Source organism: Oncorhynchus masou, unplaced genomic scaffold (genome assembly GCF_036934945.1).
Source record: "Oncorhynchus masou masou isolate Uvic2021 unplaced genomic scaffold, UVic_Omas_1.1 unplaced_scaffold_2260, whole genome shotgun sequence".
Classification (NCBI taxonomy): domain Eukaryota; kingdom Metazoa; phylum Chordata; class Actinopteri; order Salmoniformes; family Salmonidae; genus Oncorhynchus; species Oncorhynchus masou.
In genome coordinates this window covers 23735-50000 of record NW_027008731.1, presented here as the reverse complement: position 1 = coordinate 50000, position 26266 = coordinate 23735, and the positions used below count along the sequence as shown (strand labels likewise).

General features: G+C 43.7%; 1 protein-coding gene across 1 annotated transcript; it reads right to left on the bottom strand.

Moving 5' to 3' along the window:
- Positions 1-16705: 16705 nt before the first annotated feature.
- LOC135533165 (stabilizer of axonemal microtubules 4-like) lies at positions 16706-25940 on the bottom strand. Its single transcript, XM_064960568.1, has 6 exons — positions 25880-25940; positions 25115-25201; positions 21183-21254; positions 19378-19472; positions 18545-18646; positions 16706-16882 (listed from the first exon to the last, which is right to left on the bottom strand). The coding sequence occupies exons 1-6, from the start codon at positions 25913-25915 to the stop codon at positions 16864-16866; spliced, it is 411 nt and encodes a 136-aa protein (XP_064816640.1). The 5' UTR covers positions 25916-25940; the 3' UTR covers positions 16706-16863.
- Positions 25941-26266: the final 326 nt, after the last annotated feature.

Genomic DNA, 26266 nt, shown 5'->3' with positions numbered 1-26266 from the left:
TGTCATTGGACTGCATCATTAGAACACCTACTGTCATTGGACTGCATCATTAGAACACCCTCTGTCATTGGACCGCATTATTAGAACACCTACTGTCATTGGACTGCATCATTAGAACACCTACTCTCATTGGACCGCATCATTAGAACACCTACTGTCATTGGACTGCATCATTAGAACACCTACTGTCATTGGACCGCATCATTAGAACACCCTCTGTCATTGGACCGCATCATTAGAACACCGGATGTCATTGGACCAACATCATTAGAACACCCTCTGTCATTGGACCAACATCATTAAAACACCCGCTGTCAATGGACCAACATCAATAGAACACCCTCTGTCATTGGACCAACATCATTAGAACACCCTCTGTCATTGGACCGCATCACTAGAACACCCGCTGTCATTGGACCGCATCATTAGAACACCGGATGTCATTGGACCAACATCATTAGAACACCCTCTGTCATTGGACCAACATCATTAAAACACCCGCTGTCAATGGACCAACATCAATAGAACACCCTCTGTCATTGGACCAACATCATTAGAACACCTACTGTCATTGGACTGCATCATTAGAACACCTACTGTCATTGGACCGCATCATTAGAACACCTACTGTCATTGGACTGCATCATTAGAATACCTACTGTCATTGGACCGCATCATTAGAACACCCTCTGTCATTGGACCTCATCACTAGAACACCCGCTGTCATTGTACCAACATCATTAGAACAACCTCTGTCATTGGACCAACGTCATTAGAACACCTACTGTCATTGGACTGCATCATTAGAACACCTACTGTCATTGGACCGCATCATTAGAACACCTACTGTCATTGGACTGCATCATTAGAATACCTACTGTCATTGGACCGCATCATTAGAACACCCTCTGTCATTGGACCGCATCATTAGAACACCTACTGTCATTGGACCAACATCATTAGAACACCTACTGTCATTGGATCAACATCATTAGTACACCTACTGTCATTGGACTGCATCATTAGAACACCTGAAGTCATTGGACCGCATCATTAGAACACCTACTGTCTTTGGACTGCATCATTAGAACACCTACTGTCATTGGACCAACATCATTAGAACACCTACTGTCATTGGACTGCATCATTAGAACACCTACTGTCATTGGACCAACATCATTAGAACACCTACTGTCATTGGACCGCATCATTAGAACACCTAATGTCATTGGACTGCATCATTAGAACACCTACTGTCATTGGACCGCATCATTAGAACACCCTCTGTCATTGGACCACATCATTAGAACACCTACTGTCATTGGACCGCATCATTAGAACACCTACTGTCATTGGACCAACATCATTAGAACACCTACTGTCATTGGACTGCATCATTAGAACACCTACTGTCATTGGACCAACATCATTAGAACACCCTCTGTCATTGGACCAACATCATTAGAACACCCCTCTGTCATTGGACCAACATCATTAGAACACCATCTGTCATTGGACCAACATCATTAGAACACCTACTGTCATTGGACTGCATCATTAGAACACCTACTGTCATTGGACCAACATCATTAGAACACCTACTGTCATTGGACCGCATCATTAGAACACCTACTGTCATTGGACCAACATCATTAGAACACCTACTGTCATTGGACTGCATCATTAGAACACCTACTGTCATTGGACTGCATCATTAGAACACCCTCTGTCATTGGACCGCATCATTAGAACACCTACTGTCATTGGACTGCATCATTAGAACACCTACTGTCATTGGACCGCATCATTAGAACACCTACTGTCATTGGACTACATCATTAGAACACCTACTGTCATTGGACCGCATCATGAGAACACCCTCTGTCATTGGACCAACATCATTAGAACACCCTCTGTCATTGGACCACATCATTAGAACACCGGCTGTCATTGGACCAACATCATTAGAACACCCTCTGTCATTGGACCAACATCATTAGAACACCCTCTGTCATTGGACCAACATCATTAGAACACCTACTCTGTCATTGGACCAACATCATTAGAACACCTCTGTCATTGGACCAACATCATTAGAACACCCTCTGTCATTGGACCAACATCATTAGAACACCTACTGTCATTGGACCAACATCATTAGAACACCCTCTGTCATTGGACCAACATCATTAGAACACCTACTGTCATTGGACCGCATCATTAGAACACCTACTGTCATTGGAAAGCATCATTAGAACACCCTCTGTCATTGGACCAACATCATTAGAACACGCCTCTGTCATTGGAACAGCATCATTAGAACACCCTCTGTCATTGGACCAACATCATTAGAACACCTCTGTCATTAGACCAACATCATTAGAACACCTACTGTCATTGGACCAACATCATTAGAACACCTACTGTCATTGGACCACATCATTAGAACACCTACTGTCATTGGACCGCATCATTAGAACACCCTCTGTCATTGGACCGCATCATTAGAACACCTACTGTCATTGGACTGCATCATTAGAACACCCTCTGTCATTGGACTGCATCATTAGAACACCCTCTGTCATTGGACCAACATCATTAGAACACCTATTGTCATTAGCATCATTAGAACACCCTACTGTCATTGGACCGCATCATTAGAACACCTCTGTCATTGGACCGCATCATTAGAACACCTACTGTCATTGGACTGCATCATTAGAACACCTACTGTCATTGGACCGCATCATTAGAACACCTCTGTCATTGGACTGCATCATTAGAACACCTACTGTCATTGGACCAACATCATTAGAACACCCTCTGTCATTGGACCGCATCATTAGAACACCTACTGTCATTGGACCAACATCATTAGAACACCCTCTGTCATTGGACTGCATCATTAGAACACCTACTGTCATTGGACCATCATTAGAACATCATTAGAACACCTCTGTCATTGGACCAACATCATTAGAACACCTACTGTCATTGGACCAACATCATTAGAACACCTACTGTCATTGGACCAACATCATTAGAACACCTACTGTCATTGGACCAACATCATTAGAACACCTACTGTCATTGGACCAACATCATTAGAACACCTACTGTCATTGGACTGCATCATTAGAACACCTACTGTCATTGGACTGCATCATTAGAACACCCTCTGTCATTGGACCGCATCATTAGAACACCTCTGTCATTGGACCAACATCATTAGAACACCCTACTGTCATTGGACCGCATCATTAGAACACCTACTGTCATTGGACTGCATCATTAGAACACCTACTGTCATTGGACTGCATCATTGGACCAACATCATTAGAACACCCTCTGTCATTGGACCATTAGAACATCATTAGAACACCTACTGTCATTGGACCAACATCATTAGAACATTAGACCAACATCATTAAAACACCCGCTGTCAATGGACCAACATCATTAGAACACCCTCTGTCATTGGACCAACATCATTAGAACACCCTCTGTCATTGGACCATTGGACCGCATCATCATTAGAACACCCTACTGTCATTGGACCGCATCATTAGAACACTGCCATTAGAACACCTACTGTCATTGGACCAACATCATTAGAACACCTCTGTCATTGGACCAACATCATTAGAACACATTGTCATTGGACCAACATCATTAGAACACCTACTGTCATTGGACCAACATCATTAGAACACCTACTGTCATTGGACTGCATCATTAGAACACCTCTGTCATTGGAACATCATTAGAACACCTACTGTCATTGGACCAACATCATTAGAACACCTACTGTCATTGGACCAACATCATTAGAACACCCTGTCATTGGACCGCATCATAGAACACCCTCTGTCATTGGACCAACATCATTAGAACACCTACTGTCATTGGACCAACATCATTAGAACACCTACTGTCATTGGACTGCATCATTAGAACACCCTCTGTCATTGGACTACATCATTAGAACACCCTCTGTCATTGGACCGCATCATTAGAACACCTAATGTCATTGGACTGCATCATTAGAACACCTACTGTCATTGGACCAATCATTAGAACACCTACTGTCATTGGACTGCATCATTAGAACACCTACTGTCATTGGACCAACATCATTAGAACACCTACTGTCATTGGACTGCATCATTAGAACACCTACTGTCATTGGACCGCATCATTAGAACACCATTCTGTCATTGGACCGCATCATTAGAACACCTACTGTCATTGGACCAACATCATTAGAACACCTACTGTCATTGGACCGCATCATTAGAACACCTACTGTCATTGGACTGCATCATTAGAACACCTACTGTCATTGGACCAACATCATTAGAACACCTACTGTCATTGGACCAACATCATTAGAACACCTACTGTCATTGGACCAACATCATTAGAACACCTACTGTCATTGGACCGCATCATTAGAACACCTACTGTCATTGGACCAACATCATTAGAACACCTACTGTCATTGGACCAACATCATTAGAACACCTACTGTCATTGGACCGCATCATTAGAACACCTACTGTCATTGGACCAACATCATTAGAACACCTACTGTCATTGGACCACATCATTAGAACAACCTCTGTCATTGGACCAACATCATTAGAACACCTACTGTCATTGGACCAACATCATTAGAACACATTGGACCAACATCATTAGAACACTGTCATTGGACCAACATCATTAGAACACCTACTGTCATTGGACTGCATCATTAGAACACCTACTGTCATTGGACTGCATCATTAGAACACCCTCTGTCATTGGACCGCATTATTAGAACACCTACTGTCATTGGACTGCATCATTAGAACACCTACTCTCATTGGACCGCATCATTAGAACACCTACTGTCATTGGACTGCATCATTAGAACACCTACTGTCATTGGACCGCATCATGAGAACACCCTCTGTCATTGGACCAACATCATTAGAACACCCTCTGTCATTGGACCGCATCATTAGAACACCCTCTGTCATTGGACCGCATCATTAGAACACCGGATGTCATTGGACCAACATCATTAGAACACCCTCTGTCATTGGACCAACATCATTAAAACACCCGCTGTCATTGGACCAACATCATTAGAACACCTTCTGTCATTGGACCAACATCATTAGAACACCCTCTGTCATTGGACCGCATCATTAGAACACCCTCTGTCATTGGACCGCATCATTAGAACACCGGATGTCATTGGACCAACATCATTAGAACACCCTCTGTCATTGGACCATTGGACATCATTAGAACACCCCCTATGTCATTGGACCAACATCATTAGAACACCTACTGTCATTGGACCAACATCATTAGAACATCCCTCTGTCATTGGACCAACATCATTAGAACACCCTCTGTCATTGGACATCACTAGAACACCCGCTGTCATTGTACCAACATCATTAGAACAACCTCTGTCATTGGACCAACATCATTAGAACACCTCCTGTCTTTGGACCAACGTCATTAGAACACCTACTGTCATTGGACTGCATCATTAGAATACCTACTGTCATTGGACCGCATCATGAGAACACCCTCTGTCATTGGACCAACATCATTAGAACACCCTCTGTCATTGGACCGCATCATTAGAACACCCTCTGTCATTGGACCGCATCATTAGAACACCTACTGTCATTGGACCAACATCATTAGAACACCTACTGTCATTGGATCAACATCATTAGTACACCTACTGTCATTGGACTGCATCATTAGAACAGCAACTGTCATTGGACTGCATCATTAGAACACCTGAAGTCATTGGACCGCATCATTAGAACACCTATTGTCATTGGACTGCATCATTAGAACACCTACTGTCATTGGACCAACATCATTAGAACACCTACTGTCATTGGACTGCATCATTAGAACACCTACTGTCATTGGACCAACATCATTAGAACACCTACTGTCATTGGACCGCATCATTAGAACACCTACTGTCATTGGACTGCATCATTAGAACACCTACTGTCATTGGACCAACATCATTAGAACACCTACTGTCATTGGACCAACATCATTAGAACACCTACTGTCATTGGACCGCATCATTAGAACACCTACTGTCATTGGACTGCATCATTAGAACACCTACTGTCATTGGACCAACATCATTAGAACACCTACTGTCATTGGACCGCATCATTAGAACACCTACTGTCATTGGACCAACATCATTAGAACACCTACTGTCATTGGAACGCATCATTAGAACACCTACTGTCATTGGACCGCATCATTAGAACACCTACTGTCATTGGACCAACATCATTAGAACACCTACTGTCATTGGAACGCATCATTAGAACAACCTCTGTCAGTGGACCAACATCATTAGAACACGTTCTGTCATTGGACCAACATCATCAGAACACCTTCTGTCATTGGACCAACATCATTAGAACACCTTCTGTCATTGGACCAACATCCTTAGAACACCTTCTGTCATTGGACCAACATCATTAGAACACCTACTGTCATTGGACTGCATCATTAGAACACCTACTGTCATTGGACATTAGAACATCATTAGAACACCCTACTGTCATTGGACCGCATCATTAGAACACCTACTGTCATTGGACTGCATCATTAGAACACCTACTCTCATTGGACCGCATCATTAGAACACCTACTGTCATTGGACTGCATCATTAGAACACCTACTGTCATTGGACCGCATCATGAGAACACCCTCTGTCATTGGACCAACATCATTAGAACACCCTCTGTCATTGGACCGCATCATTAGAACACCGGATGTCATTAGACCAACATCATTAGAACACCTACTTTCATTGGACCAACATCATTAGAACACCCTCTGTCATTGGACCAACATCAATAGAACACCTACTGTCATTGGACCAACATCATTAGAACACCCTCTGTCATTGGACCGCATCATTAGAACACCTACTGTCATTGGACCGCATCATTAGAACACCTACTGTCATTGGACCAACATCATTAGAACACCCTCTGTCATTGGACCAACATCATTAGAACACCCGCTGTCAATGGACCAACATCATTAGAACACCCTCTGTCATTGGACCAACATCATTAGAACACCCTCTGTCATTGGACCGCATCATTAGAACACCCTCTGTCATTGGACCAACATCATTAGAACAACCTCTGTCATTGGACCAACGTCATTAGAACACCTACTGTCATTGGACTGCATCATTAGAACACCTACTGTCATTGGACCGCATCATTAGAACACCTACTGTCATTGGACTGCATCATTAGAATACCTACTGTCATTGGAACGCATCATTAGAACAACCTCTGTCAGTTGACCAACATCATCAGAACACCTTCTGTCATTGGACCAACATCATTAGAACACCTTCTGTCATTGGACCAACATCCTTAGAACACCTTCTGTCATTGGACCAACATCATTAGAACACCTACTGTCATTGGACTGCATCATTAGAACACCTACTGTCATTGGACTGCATCATTAGAACACCCTCTGTCATTGGACCGCATTATTAGAACACCTACTGTCATTGGACTGCATCATTAGAACACCTACTGTCAATTGGAACAACATCATTAGAACACCTACTGTCATTGGACTGCATCATTAGAACACCTACTGTCATTGGACCGCATCATTAGAACACCTCTGTCATTGGACCAACATCATTAGAACACCCTCTGTCATTGGACCGCATCATTAGAACACCCTCATCATTGGACCATCATTAGAACACCACTGTCATTGGAGAACACCGGATGTCATTGGACCAACATCATTAGAACACCCTCTGTCATTGGACCAACATCATTAGAACACCCTCTGTCATTGGACCAACATCAATAGAACACCTACTGTCATTGGACCAACATCATTAGAACACCCTCTGTCATTGGACCGCATCACTAGAAAAACCGCTGTCATTGGACCGCATCATTAGAACACCGGATGTCATTGGACCAACATCATTAGAACACCCTCTGTCATTGGACCAACATCATTAAAACACCCGCTGTCAATGGACCAACATCAATAGAACACCCTCTGTCATTGGACCAACATCATTAGAACACCCTCTGTCATTGGACCGCATCACTAGAACACCCGCTGTCATTGTACCAACATCATTAGAACAACCTCTGTCATTGGACCAACGTCATTAGAACACCTACTGTCATTGGACTGCATCATTAGAACACCTACTGTCATTGGACCGCATCATTAGAACACCTACTGTCATTGGACTGCATCATTAGAACACCTACTGTCATTGGACCGCATCATTAGAACACCCTCTGTCATTGGACCGCATCATTAGAACACCTACTGTCATTGGACCAACATCATTAGAACACCTACTGTCATTGGATCAACATCATTAGTACACCTACTGTCATTGGACTGCATCATTAGAACACCTGAAGTCATTGGACCGCATCATTAGAACACCTACTGTCTTTGGACTGCATCATTAGAACACCTACTGTCATTGGACCAACATCATTAGAACACCTACTGTCATTGGACTGCATCATTAGAACACCTGCTGTCATTGGACCGCATCATTAGAACACCTACTGTCATTGGAACGCATCATTAGAACACCTACTTTCATTGGACCAACATCATTAGAACACCCTCTGTCATTGGAACGCATCATTAGAACACCCTCTGTCAGTGGACCAACATCATTAGAACACCTTCTGTCATTGGACCAACATCATTAGAACACCTAATGTCATTGGACTGCATCATTAGAACACCCTCTGTCATTGGACTGCATCATTAGAACACCCTCTGTCATTGGACCGCATCAATAGAACACCTACTGTCATTGGACCGCATCATTAGAACACCCTCTGTCATTGGACAGCATCATTAGAACACCTACTGTCATTGGACCGCATCATTAGAACACCTACTGTCATTCGACTGCAACATTAGAACACCTACTGTCATTGGACCAACATCATTAGAACACCTACTGTCATTGGATCAACATCATTAGAACACCTACTGTCATTGGACCCCATCATTAGAACACCAGCTGTCATTGGATCAACATCATTAGAACACCTACTGTCATTGGACTGCATCATTAGAACACCTACTGTCATTGGACCAACATCATTAGAACACCTACTGTCATTGGACCGCATCATTAGAACACCTACTGTCATTGGACCAACATCATTAGAACACCTACTGTCATTGGACCGCATCATTAGAACACCTCTCTTGGACCGCATCATTGGACCAACATCATTAGAACACCTACTGTCATTGGACCGCATCATTAGAACACCTCTGTCATTGGACTGCATCATTAGAACACCTTCTGTCATTGGACCAACATCATTAGAACACCCTCTGTCATTGGACCGCATCATTAGAACACCCTCTGTCATTGGACCGCATCATTAGAACACCGGATGTCATTGGACCAACATCATTAGAACACCCTCTGTCATTGGACCAACATCATTAGAACACCCTATGTCATTGGACCAACATCATTAGAACACCCGCTGTCAATGGACCAACATCATTAGAACACCCTCTGTCTTTGGACCAACATCATTAGAACACCCTCTGTCATTGGACCGCATCACTAGAACACCCGCTGTCATTGTACCAACATCATTAGAACAACCTCTGTCATTGGACCAACATCATTAGAACACCTCCTGTCTTTGGACCAACGTCATTAGAACACCTACTGTCATTGGACTGCATCATTAGAATACCTACTGTCATTGGACCGCATCATGAGAACATTCAGACCAACATCATTAGACCACCCTCTGTCATTGGACCGCATCATTAGAACACCCTCTGTCATTGGACCGCATCATTAGAACACCTACTGTCATTGGACCAACATCATTAGAACACCTACTGTCATTGGATCAACATCATTAGTACACCTACTGTCATTGGACTGCATCATTAGAACAGCATTGGACAACATCTGTCATTGGACTGCATCATTAGAACACCTCTGTCATTGGACCGCATCATTAGAACACCTACTGTCATTGGACTGCATCATTAGAACACCTACTGTCATTGGACCAACATCATTAGAACACCTACTGTCATTGGACCTGCATCATTAGAACACCTACTGTCATTGGACCAACATCATTAGAACACCTACTGTCATTGGACCGCATCATTAGAACACCTACTGTCATTGGACTGCATCATTAGAACACCTCTGTCATTGGACCAACATCATTAGAACACCTACTGTCATTGGACCAACATCATTAGAACACCTACTGTCATTGGACCAACATCATTAGAACACCTACTGTCATTGGACCGCATCATTAGAACACCTACTGTCATTGGACCAACATCATTAGAACACCTACTGTCATTGGACCAACATCATTAGAACACCTACTGTCATTGGACCAACATCATTAGAACACCTACTGTCATTGGACCATTAGAACACCTACTGTCTTTGGACTGCATCATCATTAGAACAACCTCTGTCAGTGGACCAACATCATTAGAACACGTTCTGTCATTGGACCAACATCATCAGAACACCTTCTGTCATTGGACCAACATCATTAGAACACCTTCTGTCATTGGACCAACATCCTTAGAACACCTTCTGTCATTGGACCAACATCATTAGAACACCTTCTGTCATTGGACAGCATCATTAGAACACCTACTGTCATTGGACTAACATCATTAGAACACCTTCTGTCATTGAACCAACATCATTAGAACACCTACTGTCATTGGACCGCATCATTAGAACACCTACTGTCATTGGACCAACATCATTAGAACACCTACTGTCATTGGATCAACATCATTAGAACACCTACTGTCATTGGACCGCATCATTAGAACACCTACTGTCATTGGACCAACATCATTAGAACACCCTCTGTCATTGGACCGCATCATTAGAACACCTACTGTCATTGGACCAACATCATTAGAACACCCTCTGTCATTGGACCGCATCATTAGAACACCTACTGTCATTGGACTGGAACACCCTCTGTCATTGGACCGCATCATTAGAACACCTACTACTGTCATTGGACAACATCATTAGAACACCCTTAGAACACTGTCATTGGACCGCATCATTAGAACACCCTCTGTCATTGGACCAACATCATTAGAACACCCTCTGTCATTGGACTGTATCATTAGAACACCCTCTGTCATTGGACTGTATCATTAGAACACCCTCTGTCATTGGACCACATCATTAGAACACCCTCTGTCATTGGACTGTATCATTAGAACACCCGCTGTCATTGGACCAACATCATTAGAACACCCTCTGTCATTGGACCGCATCATTAGAACACCTACTGTCATTGGACCGCATCATTAGAACACCTACTGTCATTGGACCGCATCATTAGAACACCTACTGTCATTGGACCATCATTAGAACATCATTAGAACACCTACTGTCATTGGACCATCATTAGAACACCTACTGTCATTGGACCAACATCATTAGAACACCTACTGTCAACATCATTAGAACACCTACTGTCATTGGACCAACATCATTAGAACACCTACTGTCATTGGACCGCATCATTAGAACACCTACTGTCATTGGACCAACATCATTAGAACACCTACTGTCATTGGACCGCATCATTAGAACACCTACTGTCATTGGACCAACATCATTAGAACACCTACTGTCATTGGACCGCATCATTAGAACACCCTCTGTCATTGGACCAACATCATTAGAACACCTTCTGTCATTGGACCAACATCATTAGAACACCTTCTGTCATTGGACCAACATCATTAGAACACCCTCTGTCATTGGACCAACATCCTTAGAACACCTTCTGTCATTGGACCAACATCATTAGAACACCTTCTGTCATTGGACAGCATCATTAGAACACCTACTGTCATTGGACATTAGAAACATCATTAGAACACCTTCTGTCATTGAACCAACATCATTAGAACACCTACTGTCATTGGACCGCATCATTAGAACACCTACTGTCATTGGACCAACATCATTAGAACACCTACTGTCATTGGATCAACATCATTAGAACACCTACTGTCATTGGACCGCATCATTAGAACACCTACTGTCATTGGACCACATCATCATTAGAACACCTCTGTCATTGGACCAACATCATTAGAACACCTACTGTCATTGGACCAACATCATTAGAACACCCTCTGTCATTGGACCAACATCATTAGAACACCTACTGTCATTGGACTGACCAACATCATTAGAACACCTCTGTCATTGGACCGCATCATTAGAACACCCTCTGTCATTACTGTCATTGGACTGACCAACATCATTAGAACACCTACTGTCATTGGACCGCATCATTAGAACACCCTCTGTCATTGGACCGCATCATTAGAACACCCTCTGTCATTGGACAACATCATTAGAACACCCTCTGTCATTGGACTGCATCATTAGAACACCCTCTGTCATTGGACCACATCATTAGAACACTGTCATTGGACATCATTAGAACACCTACTGTCATTGGACCAACATCATTAGAACACCCTCTGTCATTGGACCGCATCATTAGAACACCTACTGTCATTGGACCGAACACCATCATTAGAACACCTACTGTCATTGGACCGCATCATTAGAACACCTACTGTCATTGGACCGCATCATTAGAACACCTCTGTCATTCTGTCATTTTACTGCATCATTAGAACACCTACTGTCATTGGACCAACATCATTAGAACACCTACTGTCATTGGACCGCATCATTAGAACACCTCTGTCATTGGACCGCATCATTAGAACACCTACTGTCATTGGACCAACATCATTAGAACACCTCTGTCATTGGACCACATCATTAGAACACCCTCTGTCATTGGACCGCATCATTAGAACACCCTCTGTCATTGGACTGTATCATTAGAACACCCTCTGTCATTGGACCTCATCATTAGAACACCCTCTGTCATTGGACCAACATCATTAGAACACCCGCTGTCATAGTACCAACATCATTAGAACACCCGCTGTCATAGTACCAACATCATTAGAACACCTACTGTCATTGGACCAACATCATTAGAACACCTACTGTCATTGGACCAACATCATTAGAACACCTACTGTCATTGGACCGCATCATTAGAACACCCGCTGTCATTGGACCGCATCATTAGAACACCTACTGTCATTGGACCAACATCATTAGAACACCTACTGTCATTGGACCGCATCATTAGAACACCCTCTGTCATTGGACCGCATCATTAGAACACCCGCTGTCATTGGACCAGCAACATTTTACTGCCACAGTAGAAAGAATACAGCCTGTTTCAACGACGGCACTGTGTCCCAAATGACACCCTATTCTAATGCCTTATACAGAGCCCTAAAAGCCCTGGTCTAAAGTAGTGTGCTTCATAGGGAAGAGGGTGCATTTGGGACGCATCCTCTCTTCAGACAGGAACAGGTGTGCCACAGATCCACAGCTATGAACCATGTTTTTTGAAATGTCACGTTTTATGTGTTTTCCAGACTTTCATTTATCTATTTTGCCGTTATTTACAGGCAAATTCATTGAGAGTAAATCAAGTCTAGTCCCGGACACAGATTATTTTCAGATTATTTGAGATGATTTCCATTGAGCATGCTTTTAGTCTAGGACTGGGTTTAAAATGAATCTGTTTCTGCCCGGGAAACTGTCCCGTTTGTCTTTTGACGCAGTAAAGACTGCATTTATTTAAACTACTGTAGATTTTAAAAAGGGGGGAAAACGACTGCAATACTGTATGTAATTGTGGATGTTTGGTTGGTGCTGTTGCCTGTAGGGAGAGAGGCGACCTCTACTGGGGGTAAATTATGACATTCTGCTACACTACTGTGACGCCGATGCGGCATGGCCTCACAGGGGTCAGTGTTCTGCATATTGTCTCTTCATCCCAGGCCTGGTTTCAAACACTATTCAAAATCCTTCAAATACTCTCCTCTGCGTTTACTTGAGTCTGCACGGGTTGCCAGATAGACAAAAAAAATATAGGACTGTTCCATTCGATTGATATCACGTGGGTTGCCAGATATTCAGAGATTAGGACTGTTCCATTCGATTGATATCACGCGGGTTGCCAGATAAGCAGAACAGTTGTGTAGGCAGGTAGCCTCGTGGTTAGAGAGGCAGGTAGCCTAGTTATTAGAGAGGCAGGTAGCCTCGTTGTTAGAGAGGCAGGTAGCCTAGTTATTAGAGAGGCAGGTAGCCTAGTGGTTAGAGCAGGTAGCCTAGTGGTTAGAGTGGCAGCTAGCCTAGTGGTTAGAGTGGCAGGTAGCCTAGTGGTTAGAGAGGCAGGTAGCCTAGTGGTTAGATAGGCAGGTAGCCTAGTGGTTAGAGAGGCAGGTAGCCTAGTGGTTAGAGAGGCAGGTAGCCTAGTAGTTAGAGGCAGGTAGCCTAGTGGTTAGAGTGGCAGGTAGCCTAGTGGTTAGAGAGGCAGGTAGCCTAGTGGTTAGAGAGGCAGGTAGCCTAGTGGTTAGAGCGGCAGGTAGCCTAGTGGTTAGAGCAGGTAGCCTAGTGGTAAGAGAGGCAGATAGCCTAGCGGTTAGAGCGGCAGGTAGCCTAGCGGTTAGAGCGGCAGGTAGCCTAGTGGTTAGAGCGGCAGGTAGCCTAGTGGTTAGAGCAGGTAGCCTAGTGGTTAGAGCAGGTAGCCTAGTGGTTAGAGAGGCAGGTAGTCTAGTGGTTAGAGAGGCAGGTAGCCTAGTGGTTAGAGCGGCAGGTAGCCTAGTGGTTAGAGCAGGTAGCCTAGTGGTTAGAGGCAGGAAGCCTTGTGGTTAGAGGCAGGTAGCCTCGTGGTTAGAGCGGCAGGTAGCCTAGTAGTTAGAGGCAGGTAGCCTAGTGGTTAGAGCGCCAGGTAGCCTTGTGGTTAGAGAGGCAGGTAGCCTAGTTATTAGAGAGGCAGGTAGCCTAGTGGTTAGAGTGGCAGGTAGCCTAGTCTGTGTGTCTCTCGCTGTCTGTCTCTCTACCTGTCTGTGTGTCTCCCAGTCTGTGTGTCTACCTGTTTGTGTGTCTACCTGTCTGTGTGTCTACCTGTCTGTGTGTCTACCTGTCTGTGTCTCTACCTGTCTGTGTGTCTACCTGTCTGTGTGTCTACCTGTCTGTACCCGGACACAGATTAGGCCTAGGGGTTAGAGTCAGGTAGCCTAATGGTTAGAGGCAGGTAGCCCAGTGGTTAGAGGCAGGTAGCCTAGTGGTTAGAGGCAGATAGCCCGAGTGGTTACACAGATTAGGCCTAGTGGTTAGAGGCAGATAGCCCAGTGGTTAGAGCAGGTAGCCTAGTGGTTAGAGTGGCAACTAGAGGCAGATAGCCCAGTGGTTAGAGTCAGGTAGCCTAGTGGTTAGAGGCAGGTAGCCCAGTGGTTAGAGTCAGGTAGCCTAATGGTTAGAGTGGCAACTAGAGGGAGGTAGCCCAGTGGTTAGAGTCAGGTAGCCTAATGGTTAGAGTGGCAACTAGAGGCAGATAGCCCAGTGGTTAGAGTCAGGTAGCCCAGTGGTTAGAGTCAGGTAGCCTAATGGTTAGAGTGGCAACTAGAGGCAGGTAGCCTAGTGGTTAGAGGCAGGTAGCCCAGTGGTTAGAGTCAGGTCGCCTAGTGGTTAGAGGCAGGTAGTCCAGTGGTTAGAGTCAGGTAGCCTAGTGGTTAGAGGCAGGTAGCCCGAGTGGTTACACAGATTAGGTCTAGGAGTTAGAGGCAGGTAGCCCAGTGGTTACACAGATTAGGTCTAGGAGTTAGAGTGGCAGGTAGCCCAGTGGTTACACAGATTAGGTCTCGGAGTTAGAGGCAGGTAGCCCAGTGGTTACACAGATTAGGTCTAGGAGTTAGAGGCAGGTAGCCCAGTGGTTACACAGATTAGGTCTCGGAGTTAGAGGCAGGTAGCCCAGTGGTTACACAGATTAGGTCTAGGAGTTAGAGGGTTGGACTAGCAACCGAAAGGTCGCAAGATCGAATCCAGTTGTCCAGGACCAGTTAACCCACTGTTCCTAGACCAGTTAACCCACTGTTCCTAGACCAGTTAACCCACTGTTCCTAGACCAGTTAACCCACTGTTCCTAGACCAGTTAACCCACTGTTCCTAGACCAGTTAACCCACTGTTCCTGGACCAGTTAACCCACTGTTCCTGGACCAGTTAACCCACTGTTCCTAGACCAGTTAACCCACTGTTCCTAGACCAGTTAACCCACTGTTCCTAGACCAGTTAACCCACTGTTCCTGGACCAGTTAACCCACTGTTCCTGGACCAGTTAACCCACTGTTCCTGGACCAGTTAACCCACTGTTCCTGGACCAGTTAACCCACTGTTCCTGGACCAGTTAACCCACTATTCCTGGACCAGTTAACCCACTGTTCCTGGACCAGTTAACCCACTGTTCCTGGACCAGTTAACCCACTGTTCCTGGACCAGTTAACCCACTGTTCCTGGACCAGTTAACCCACTGTTCCTGGACCAGTTAAGCCACTGTTCCTGGACCAGTTAACCCACTGTTCCTGGACCAGTTAACCCACTGTTCCTCGGCCGTCATTCTAAATAACAATTTGTTCTTAACTGACTTGCCTAGTTAAATAAATAACAGTTCTGTGTCTTTGAATCCGAAAGGATAAAAATCAACCATTTTATTTGGATGGAAATACCAGCAGCCATGTCATTGTCATCTCTACAATGAATATGTTACACACCAACTCTGTTCGCCAGTTGAAATGATATTATGGGTATTTAATGGGCGAGCTGATGTCTGTACCTTGACCCTCAGTGTCTGAGGTTAAACCTGTGGAAGAGAGGAACAGAGGAAGTTTAAAGGGAGGCATATGAGATACAACATTTCTGTCATAACAGCACATAACAAGAAGAAGAATATAACAAGAATATAAGAATATAGTGTTAAACGCTCTACCGACCTGTGTGTCTCTCCCTGTCTGTCTCTCCCTGTCTGTGCTCTACCTGTCTGTGCTCTACCTGTCTGTCTCTCTACCTTCCAGTCTATCTCTCCCTGTTTGTGTCTCTATCTACCGGTCTGCCTTTCCCTGTCTGTCTCTCCCTGTCTGTGTCTACCTGTCTGTCTCTCCCTGTCTGTGTCTCCCTGTCTGTGTCTCTACCTACCGGTCTGTCTCTCCCTGTCTGTCTCTCCCTGTCTGTGTCTCCCTGTCTGTGTCTCTACCTACTGGTCTGTCTCTCCCTGTCTGTGTCTACCTGTCTGTGTCTCTACCTACCGGTCTGTCTCTCCCTGTCTGTCTCTCCCTGTCTGTGTCTACCTGTCTGTCTCTCCCTGTCTGTGTCTCTCCCTGTCTGTGTCTCTTCCTGTCTGTCTCTCCCTGTCTGTGTCTCTCCCTGTCTGTGTGTCTCCCAGTCTGTCTCTACCTGTCTGTGTGTCTCCCAGTCTGTCTCTACCTGTTTGTGTGTCTACCAGTCCATCTCTCCCTGTCTGTGTCTACCTGTTTGTCTCTCCCTGTCTGTGTCTCTCCCTGTCTGTGTCTCTCCCTGTCTGTGTCTCTCCCTGTCTGTGTCTACCTGTCTGTGTCTCCCTGTCTGTGTCTCTCCCTGTCTGTCTCTACCTGTCTGTGTGTCTCCCAGTCTGTCTCTACCTGTTTGTGTGTCTACCAGTCCATCTCTCCCTGTCTGTGTCTACCTGTCTGTGTCTACCTGTCTGTGTCTCTCCCTGTCTGTGTCTCCCTGTCTGTGTCTACCTGTCTGTGTCTACCTGTCTGTCTCTCCCTGTCTGTGTCTCTCCCTGTCTGTCTCTACCTGTCTGTGTGTCTCCCAGTCTGTCTCTACCTGTTTGTGTGTCTACCAGTCCATCTCTCCCTGTCTGTGTCTACCTGTCTGTGTCTCTCCCTGTCTGTGTCTACCTATCTGTGTCTACCTGTCTGTGTCTACCTGTCTGTGTCTCTCCCTGTCTGTGTCTCTCCCTGTCTGTGTCTCCCTGTCTGTGTCTACCTGTCTGTGTCTACCTGTCTGTGTCTCTCCCTGTCTGTGTCTCCTTGTCTGTGTCTACCTGTCTGTGTCTACCTGTCTGTGTCTCTCCCTGTCTGTGTCTCCCTGTCTGTGTCTACCTGTCTGTGTCTACCTGTCTGTGTCTCTCCCTGTCTGTGTCTACCTGTCTGTGTCTCCCTGTCTGTGTGTCTACCAGTCCGTCTCTCCCTGTCTGTGTCTACCTATCTGTGTCTACCTGTCTGTGTCTCTCCCTGTCTGTGTCTCCCTGTCTGTGTCTACCTGTCTGTGTCTACCTGTCTGTGTCTCTCCCTGTCTGTGTCTACCTGTCTGTGTCTCCCTGTCTGTGTCTCTCCCTGTCTGTCTCTCCCTGTCTGTGTGTCTACCAGTCCGTCTCTCCCTGTCTGTGTTTACCTGTCTGTGTCTCTCCCTGTCTGTGTCTCCCTGTCTGTGTCTCCCTGTCTGTGTCTACCTGTCTGTGTCTCCCTGTCTGTGTCTCTACCTGTCTGTGTCTCTACCAGTGTAACCATTGGTCCTGTGCTTGTGGATGCTTCCCCTTGTCCAGCCTTCTCTTAGCTTCTCCAGCGCTGGAACGTCACAGAACCTGGAACATATTGTAGCGACCTCAGTACAACACCTAGGGGCGGTTTCCTGAACACAGAACCTGGAACATATTGTAGGACCTCAGTGCAACACCTAGGGGCCGTTTCCTGGACACAGAACCTGGAACATATTGTAGGACCTCAGTGCAACACCTAGGGGCCGTTTCCTGGACACAGAACCTGGAACATATTGTAGGACCTCAGTACAACACCTAGGGGCAGTTTCCTGGACACAGAACCTGGAACATATTGTAGCGACCTCAGTGCAACACCTAGGGGCAGTTTCCTGGACACAGAACCTGGAACATATTGTAGCGACCTCAGTGCAACACCTAGGGGCAGTTTCCTGGACACAGAACCTGGAACATATTGTAGGACCTCAGTACAACACCTAGGGGCAGTTTCCTGGACACAGAACCTGGAACATATTGTAGGACCTCCTAGATGTAACAGTTAACTGACAGTCACAGGAACCAAGGTTCAAGTCCCGATGAGGACTACCCCCTGAATTCACCACAACTGACGTTCATCTCATTTTACATCTACATGTTAGTCATTTAGCAGACACTCTTATCCAGAGAGACAGTTAGTGAGTGCAGACATTTTCAAACTTTCTTCATCTCAAATCCCTTATGTTTTTTTATATATTCAGACCAAAACAATAATGACATTAATACACAATACAACATAAGACATTTGACAACATGATGTGAGTAAGAAGAGACATACTAACTTGGACTGGTAGTGAGTGCGGACGCGTGACGGGTCAGATGGCGTGTGGGACAGGGTTTTCAGATTTGGTGAGTTGAGGATGAATCCTGAAAGCTCCTGGAAACCAAACTAACGGTAACACTTTACCCTGCCAGTAACTAATGGTAACACTTTACCCTGAAGGTAACTATTGGAAACACTTTACCCTGCCAGTAACTAATGGAAGTACTTTACCCTGAAGGTGACTATTGGAAACACTTTACCCTGCCAGTAACTAATGGTAACCCTTTACCCTGCCAGTAACTAATGGAAACACTTTACCCTGCCAGTAACTAATGGAAGTACTTTACCCTGAAGGTAACTATTGGAAACACTTTACCCTGCCAGTAACTAATGGTAACCCTTTACCCTGCCAGTAACTAATGGAAACACTTTACCCTGCCAGTAACTAATGGTAACCCTTTACCCTGCCAGTAACTAATGGAAACACTTTACCCTGCCAGTAACTAATGGTAACACTTTACCCTGCCAGTAACTAATGGAAACACTTTACCCTGCCAGTAACTAATGGTAACCCTTTACCCTGCCAGTAACTAATGGTAACACTTTACCCTGCCAGTAACTAATGGTAACACTTTACCCTGCCAGTAACTAATGGAAACACTTTACCCTGCCAGTAACTAATGGTAACACTTTACCCTGCCGGTAACTAACGGTAACACTTTACCCTGAAGGTAACTAACGGTAACACTTTACCCTGAAGGTAACTAATGGTAACACTTTACCCTGCCGGTAACTATCGGTAACACTTTACACTGCAAGTAACTAATAGAAACACTTTACCCTGCCAGTAACTAATGGTAACAATTTACCCTGCCAGTAACTAATGGTAACACTTTACCCCGAAGGTAACTACGGTAACACTTTACCCTGCCAGTAACTAATGGAAACAATTTACCCTGCCAGTAACTAACGGTAACACTTTACCCTGCCAGTAACTAATGGAAACACTTCACCCTGAAGGTAACTACGGTAACACTTTACCCTGCAGTAACTAATGGAAACACTTTACCCTGCCAGTAACTAATGGCAACAATTTACCCTGCCAGTAACTAACGGTAACACTTTACCCTGCCAGTAACTAATGGCAACAATTTATCCTGCCAGTAACTAATGGCAACAATTTACCCTGCCAGTAACTAACGGTAACACTTTACCCTGCCGGTAACTAACGGTAACACTTTACCCTGCCGGTAACTAACGGTAACCCTTTACCCTGCCGGTAACTAATGGCAACAATTTACCCTAACAGTAACTAATGGAAACACTTTACCCTGCCGGTAACTAAGGGTAACACTTTACCCTGCCGGTAACTAACGGTAACCCTTTACCCTGCCGGTAACTAACGGTAACACTTTACCCTGCCAGTAACTAACGGTAACACTTTACCCTGCCAGTAACTAAAGGTAACACTTTACCCTGCCAGTAACTAATGGTAACACTTTACCCTGCCAGTAACTAATGGTAACACTTTACCCGGCCAGTAACTAATGGTAACACTTTACACTGCCACTAAGTAACGGTAACACTTTACCCTGCCGGTAACTAACGGTAACACTTTACCCTGCCGGTAACTAACAGTAACACTTTACCCTGCCAGTAACTAACGGTATCACTTTACCCTGCCAGTAACTATCGGCAACACTTTACCCTGCCAGTAACTAACGGTAACACTTACCCTAACAATATAATGCTTTAGAAAATGTTATAGGCATGTAAGAGCTTTCAGATTGTCTCATTGAGGTGTGTATGATATAGCTCTCTAACCTTCATCCCAATCAACTTCTGGTCAGCAGGTGAGCTGATCTTCTGAGTCCCAGAGCCAGGTAACACAGAGACCTAGAGGTAATACACAGGAAGTGAACTCATACAGTATAACAGAGCAGCTTATAGGTACACAGGAAGTGAGTCGTTTTAGTATAGACACGTTGAGAACTTCCAACATTTAAAAGTAGTCAACTGGGTGGGGATTCCTATCTCACTAGGTCAGGATATTAAACCTCCTCCATGTATATCTCACTAGGTCAGGATATTAAACCTCCTCCATGTATATCTCACTAGGTCAGGATATTAAACCTCCTCCATGTATATCTCACTAGGTCAGGATATTAAACCTCCATGTATATCTCACTAGGTCAGGATATTAAACCTCCATGTATATCTCACTAGGTCAGGATATTAAAACTCCATGTATATCTCACTAGGTCAGGGTATTAAACCTCCATGTATATCTCACTAGGTCAGGATATTAAACCTCCATGTATATCTCACTAGGTAGGGATATTAAACCTCCATGAATATCTCACTAGGTCAGGGTATTAAACCTCCATGTATATCTCACTAGGTCAGGATATTAAACCTCCATGTATATCTCACTAGGTCAGGATATTAAACCTCCATGTATATCTCACTAGGTCAGGATATTAAAACTCCATGTATATCTCACTAGGTCAGGGTATTAAACCTCCATGTATATCTCACTAGGTAGGGATATTAAACCTCCATGTATATCTCACTAGGTCAGGATATTAAACCTCCTCCATGTATATCTCACTAGGTCAGGATATTAAACCTCCTCCATGTATATCTCACTAGGTCAGGATATTAAACCTCCATGTATATCTCACTAGGTCAGGATATTAAACCTCCTCCATGTATATCTCACTAGGTCAGGGTATTAAACCTCCATGTATATCTCACTAGGTCAGGATATTAAACCTCCATGTATATCTCACTAGGTCAGGATATTAAACCTCCATGTATATCTCACTAGGTCAGGATATTAAACCTCCATGTATATCTCACTAGGCCAGGATATTAAACCTCCATGTATATCTCACTAGGTCAGGATATTAAACCTCCATGAATATCTCACTAGGTCAGGATATTAAAACTCCATGTATATCTCACTAGGTCAGGATATTAAACCTCCATGAATATCTCACAAGGTCAGGATATTAAACCTCCATGAATATCTCACTAGGTCAGGATATTAAAACTCCATGAATATCTCACAAGGTCAGGATATTAAACCTCCATGAATATCTCACAAGGTCAGGATATTAAACCTCCATGAATATCTCACTAGGTCAGGATATTAAAACTCCATGTATATCTCACTAGGTCAGGATATTAAACCTCCATGTATATCTCACTAGGTCAGGATATTAAACCTCCATGAATATCTCACAAGGTCAGGATATTAAACCTCCATGAATATCTCACTAGGTCAGGATATTAAAACTCCATGAATATCTCACAAGGTCAGGATATTAAACCTCCTCCATGTATATCTCACTAGGTCAGGATATTAAACCTCCATGTATATCTCACTAGGTCAGGATATTAAACCTCCATGAATATCTCACAAGGTCAGGATATTAAACCTCCTCCATGTATATCTCACTAGGTCAGGATATTAAACCTCCATGTGTATCTCACTAGGTCAGGGTATTAAACCTCCTCCATGTATATCTCACTAGGTCAGGGTATTAAACCTCCTCCATGTATATCTCACTAGGTCAGGGTATTAAACCTCCTCAATGTATATCTCACTAGGTCAGGATATTAAACCTCCTCCATGTATATCTCACTAGGTCAGGATATTAAACCTCCATGTATATCTCACTAGGTCAGGATATTAAACCTCCATGTATATCTCACTAGGTCAGGATATTAAACCTCCATGTATATCTCACTAGGTCAGGATATTAAACCTCCATGTATATCTCACTAGGTCAGGGTATTAAACCTCCATGTATATCTCACTAGGTCAGGATATTAAACCTCCTCCATGTATATCTCACTAGGTCAGGATATTAAACCTCCTCCATGTATATCTCACTAGGTCAGGATATTAAACCTCCTCCATGTATATCTCACTAGGTCAGGATATTAAACCTCCATGTATATCTCACTAGGTCAGGATATTAAACCTCCTGTATATCTCACTAGGTCAGGATATTAAACCTCCATGTATATCTCACTAGGTCAGGATATTAAACCTCCATGTATATCTCACTAGGTCAGGATATTAAACCTCCATGTATATCTCACTAGGTCAGGATATTAAACCTCCATGTATATCTCACTAGGTCAGGATATTAAACCTCCATGTATATCTCACTAGGTCAGGATATTAAACCTCCATGTGTATCTCACTAGGTCAGGGTATTAAACCTCCTCCATGTATATCTCACTAGGTCAGGGTATTAAACCTCCTCCATGTATATCTCACTAGGTCAGGGTATTAAACCTCCTCAATGTATATCTCACTAGGTCAGGATATTAAACCTCCTCCATGTATATCTCACTAGGTCAGGGTATTAAACCTCCATGTATATCTCACTAGGTCAGGGTATTAAGCCTCCATGTATATCTCACTAGGTCAGGATATTAAACCTCCATGTATATCTCACTAGGTCAGGATATTAAACCTCCATGTATATCTCACTAGGTCAGGATATTAAACCTCCATGTGTATCTCACTAGGTCAGGGTATTAAACCTCCTCCATGTATATCTCACTAGGTCAGGGTATTAAACCTCCATGTGTATCTCACTAGGTCAGGGTATTAAACCTCCTCCATGTATATCTCACTAGGTCAGAATATTAAACCTCCATGTAGTAAATCTGTTTATGGTTCATAACTCAAAATAATCCATGTACCTTGTGGATCTGTTTGGACAGTGTGCACATTTGGATCAAAATATATGTTAATTAATATCATCACCAATTTCTTTGCCTATGGGAGAAATATCAATTCAAATGCTTTGCTTTATCTTGGCCAGGTCGCAATTGTAAATGAGAACTTGTTCTCAACTTGCCTACCTGGTTAAATAAATGTCAAATAAAATAAATAAATAAAAATGTATTTATAAAGCCCTTCTTACATCAGCTGATATCTAAAAGTGCTGTATCGAAACCCAGCCGAAAACCCCAAACAGCAAGCAATGCAGGTGTAGAATCACGGTGGCTAGGAAAAACTCCCTAGAAAGGCCAAAACCTAGGAAGAAACCTAGAGAGGAACCAGGCTATGAGGGAAAAACTCCCTAGAAAGGCCAAAACCTAGGAAGAAACCTAGAGAGGAACCAGGCTATGAGGGAAAAACTCCCTAGAAAGGCCAAAACCTAGGAAGAAACCTAGAGAGGAACCAGGCTATGAGGGAAAAACTCCCTAGAAAGGCCAAAACCTAGGAAGAAACCTAGAGAGGAACCAGGCTATGAGGGAAATCTCCCTAGAAAGGCCAGAACCGAGGAAGAAAATATATTTCCTTTCTCCAAACAACTTCATCTATTATTGTTGAATGAGTTTCCTGTAAACAATATATATTATATTTCTTCTTTTTTTAGCCAGGTAAATACGGATCGTCATATTATCTGCTAAGCCGTTACAATTATAATTGGCTATACTTATTTCACCATTTACTATAATAAGATACAAGTTTCAATTATATGTTTGTAAACTTACGATTAGAAAGTACCATAGTGATTGAGTGTCCATATAGCCATGCCATGGTATTTGCACTGCTACTGAGTAAACCTCCAATTGTTCTCCACTATTCCACCTGCTAAAACCTCCCCACATCCCAATGTGGATTGTCGTCCCAGTGACTGGCAGACCCTGTCCACCTGTTTCCCAGGGCCTCTGAGTATTTAGTTGTTTTTTTTACATTGAGAGAGATCATCTCCAGTACATACTAGACAGGCCAGAGGGTCCAAGGTGTCCCTGGTGAAGCCTGTTTCTCTGGGGACTCTACTGACTAGCCTGGGGAGCATCTCAGAGCCCTGGAACACACAGAATATCTCTTGATTATTGTGCCAAAGGACATTTTTATTTTTGTCCTCCGCTCTGAAACCCACAGACACACAAAACGAAAAGACAACACACAAAACCAAACAAAAAGACAACACACAAAACGAAAAGACAACACACAAAACGAAAAGACAAGACACAAAACGAAAAGACAACACACAAAATGAAAAGACAACACACAAAACGAAAAGACAACACACAAAACAAAAAGACAACACACAAAATGAAAAGACAACACACAAAACAAAACAAAAAGACAACACACAAAACAAAAAGACAACACACAAAACAAAACAAAAAGCCAACACACAAAACGAAAAGACAACACACAAAACAAAAAGACAACACACCAAACGAAAAGACAAGACACAAAACAAAAAGACAAGACACAAAACGAAAAGACAAGACACAAAATGAAAAGACAAGACACAAAACGAAAAGACAAGACACAAAAAGAAAAGACAAGACACAAAACGAAAAGACAAGACACAAAACGAAAAGACAACACACAAAACGAGAAGACAAGACATAAACACACATTCATCCTCTAATAATAGAAGAGATGGTTTGAGATACGGACATATATTCTAATCTACTGTGACATGTCGGCAGATAGAGAACCGGACAAATAAAAACATGTTAGAGCCAACCTGAAGAATGGAAATAGGCAGGAAGTCATGTCTCATCACAGAGTTCTCAGTCCTCCTAGGATTGACCTAATAACACACACACACACACACACACACACACACACACACACACACACACACACACACACACACACACACACACACACACACACACACACACACACACACACACACACACACACACACACACACATTTTTAATATCAGGAACAAAGACCCAACGAAGATGAATAACTGATCAGCTGTGTGGATACATTGACATAATACTACATAAAAACAAAATGGAGGAAGAACGAGGTGCTACTTAAGTTGTTTACCTCACATCGGGTGTGTCCCAAAAGGCACCCTATTCCCTGTATAGTGAATGACTTCTGACCAAATCCCTAGG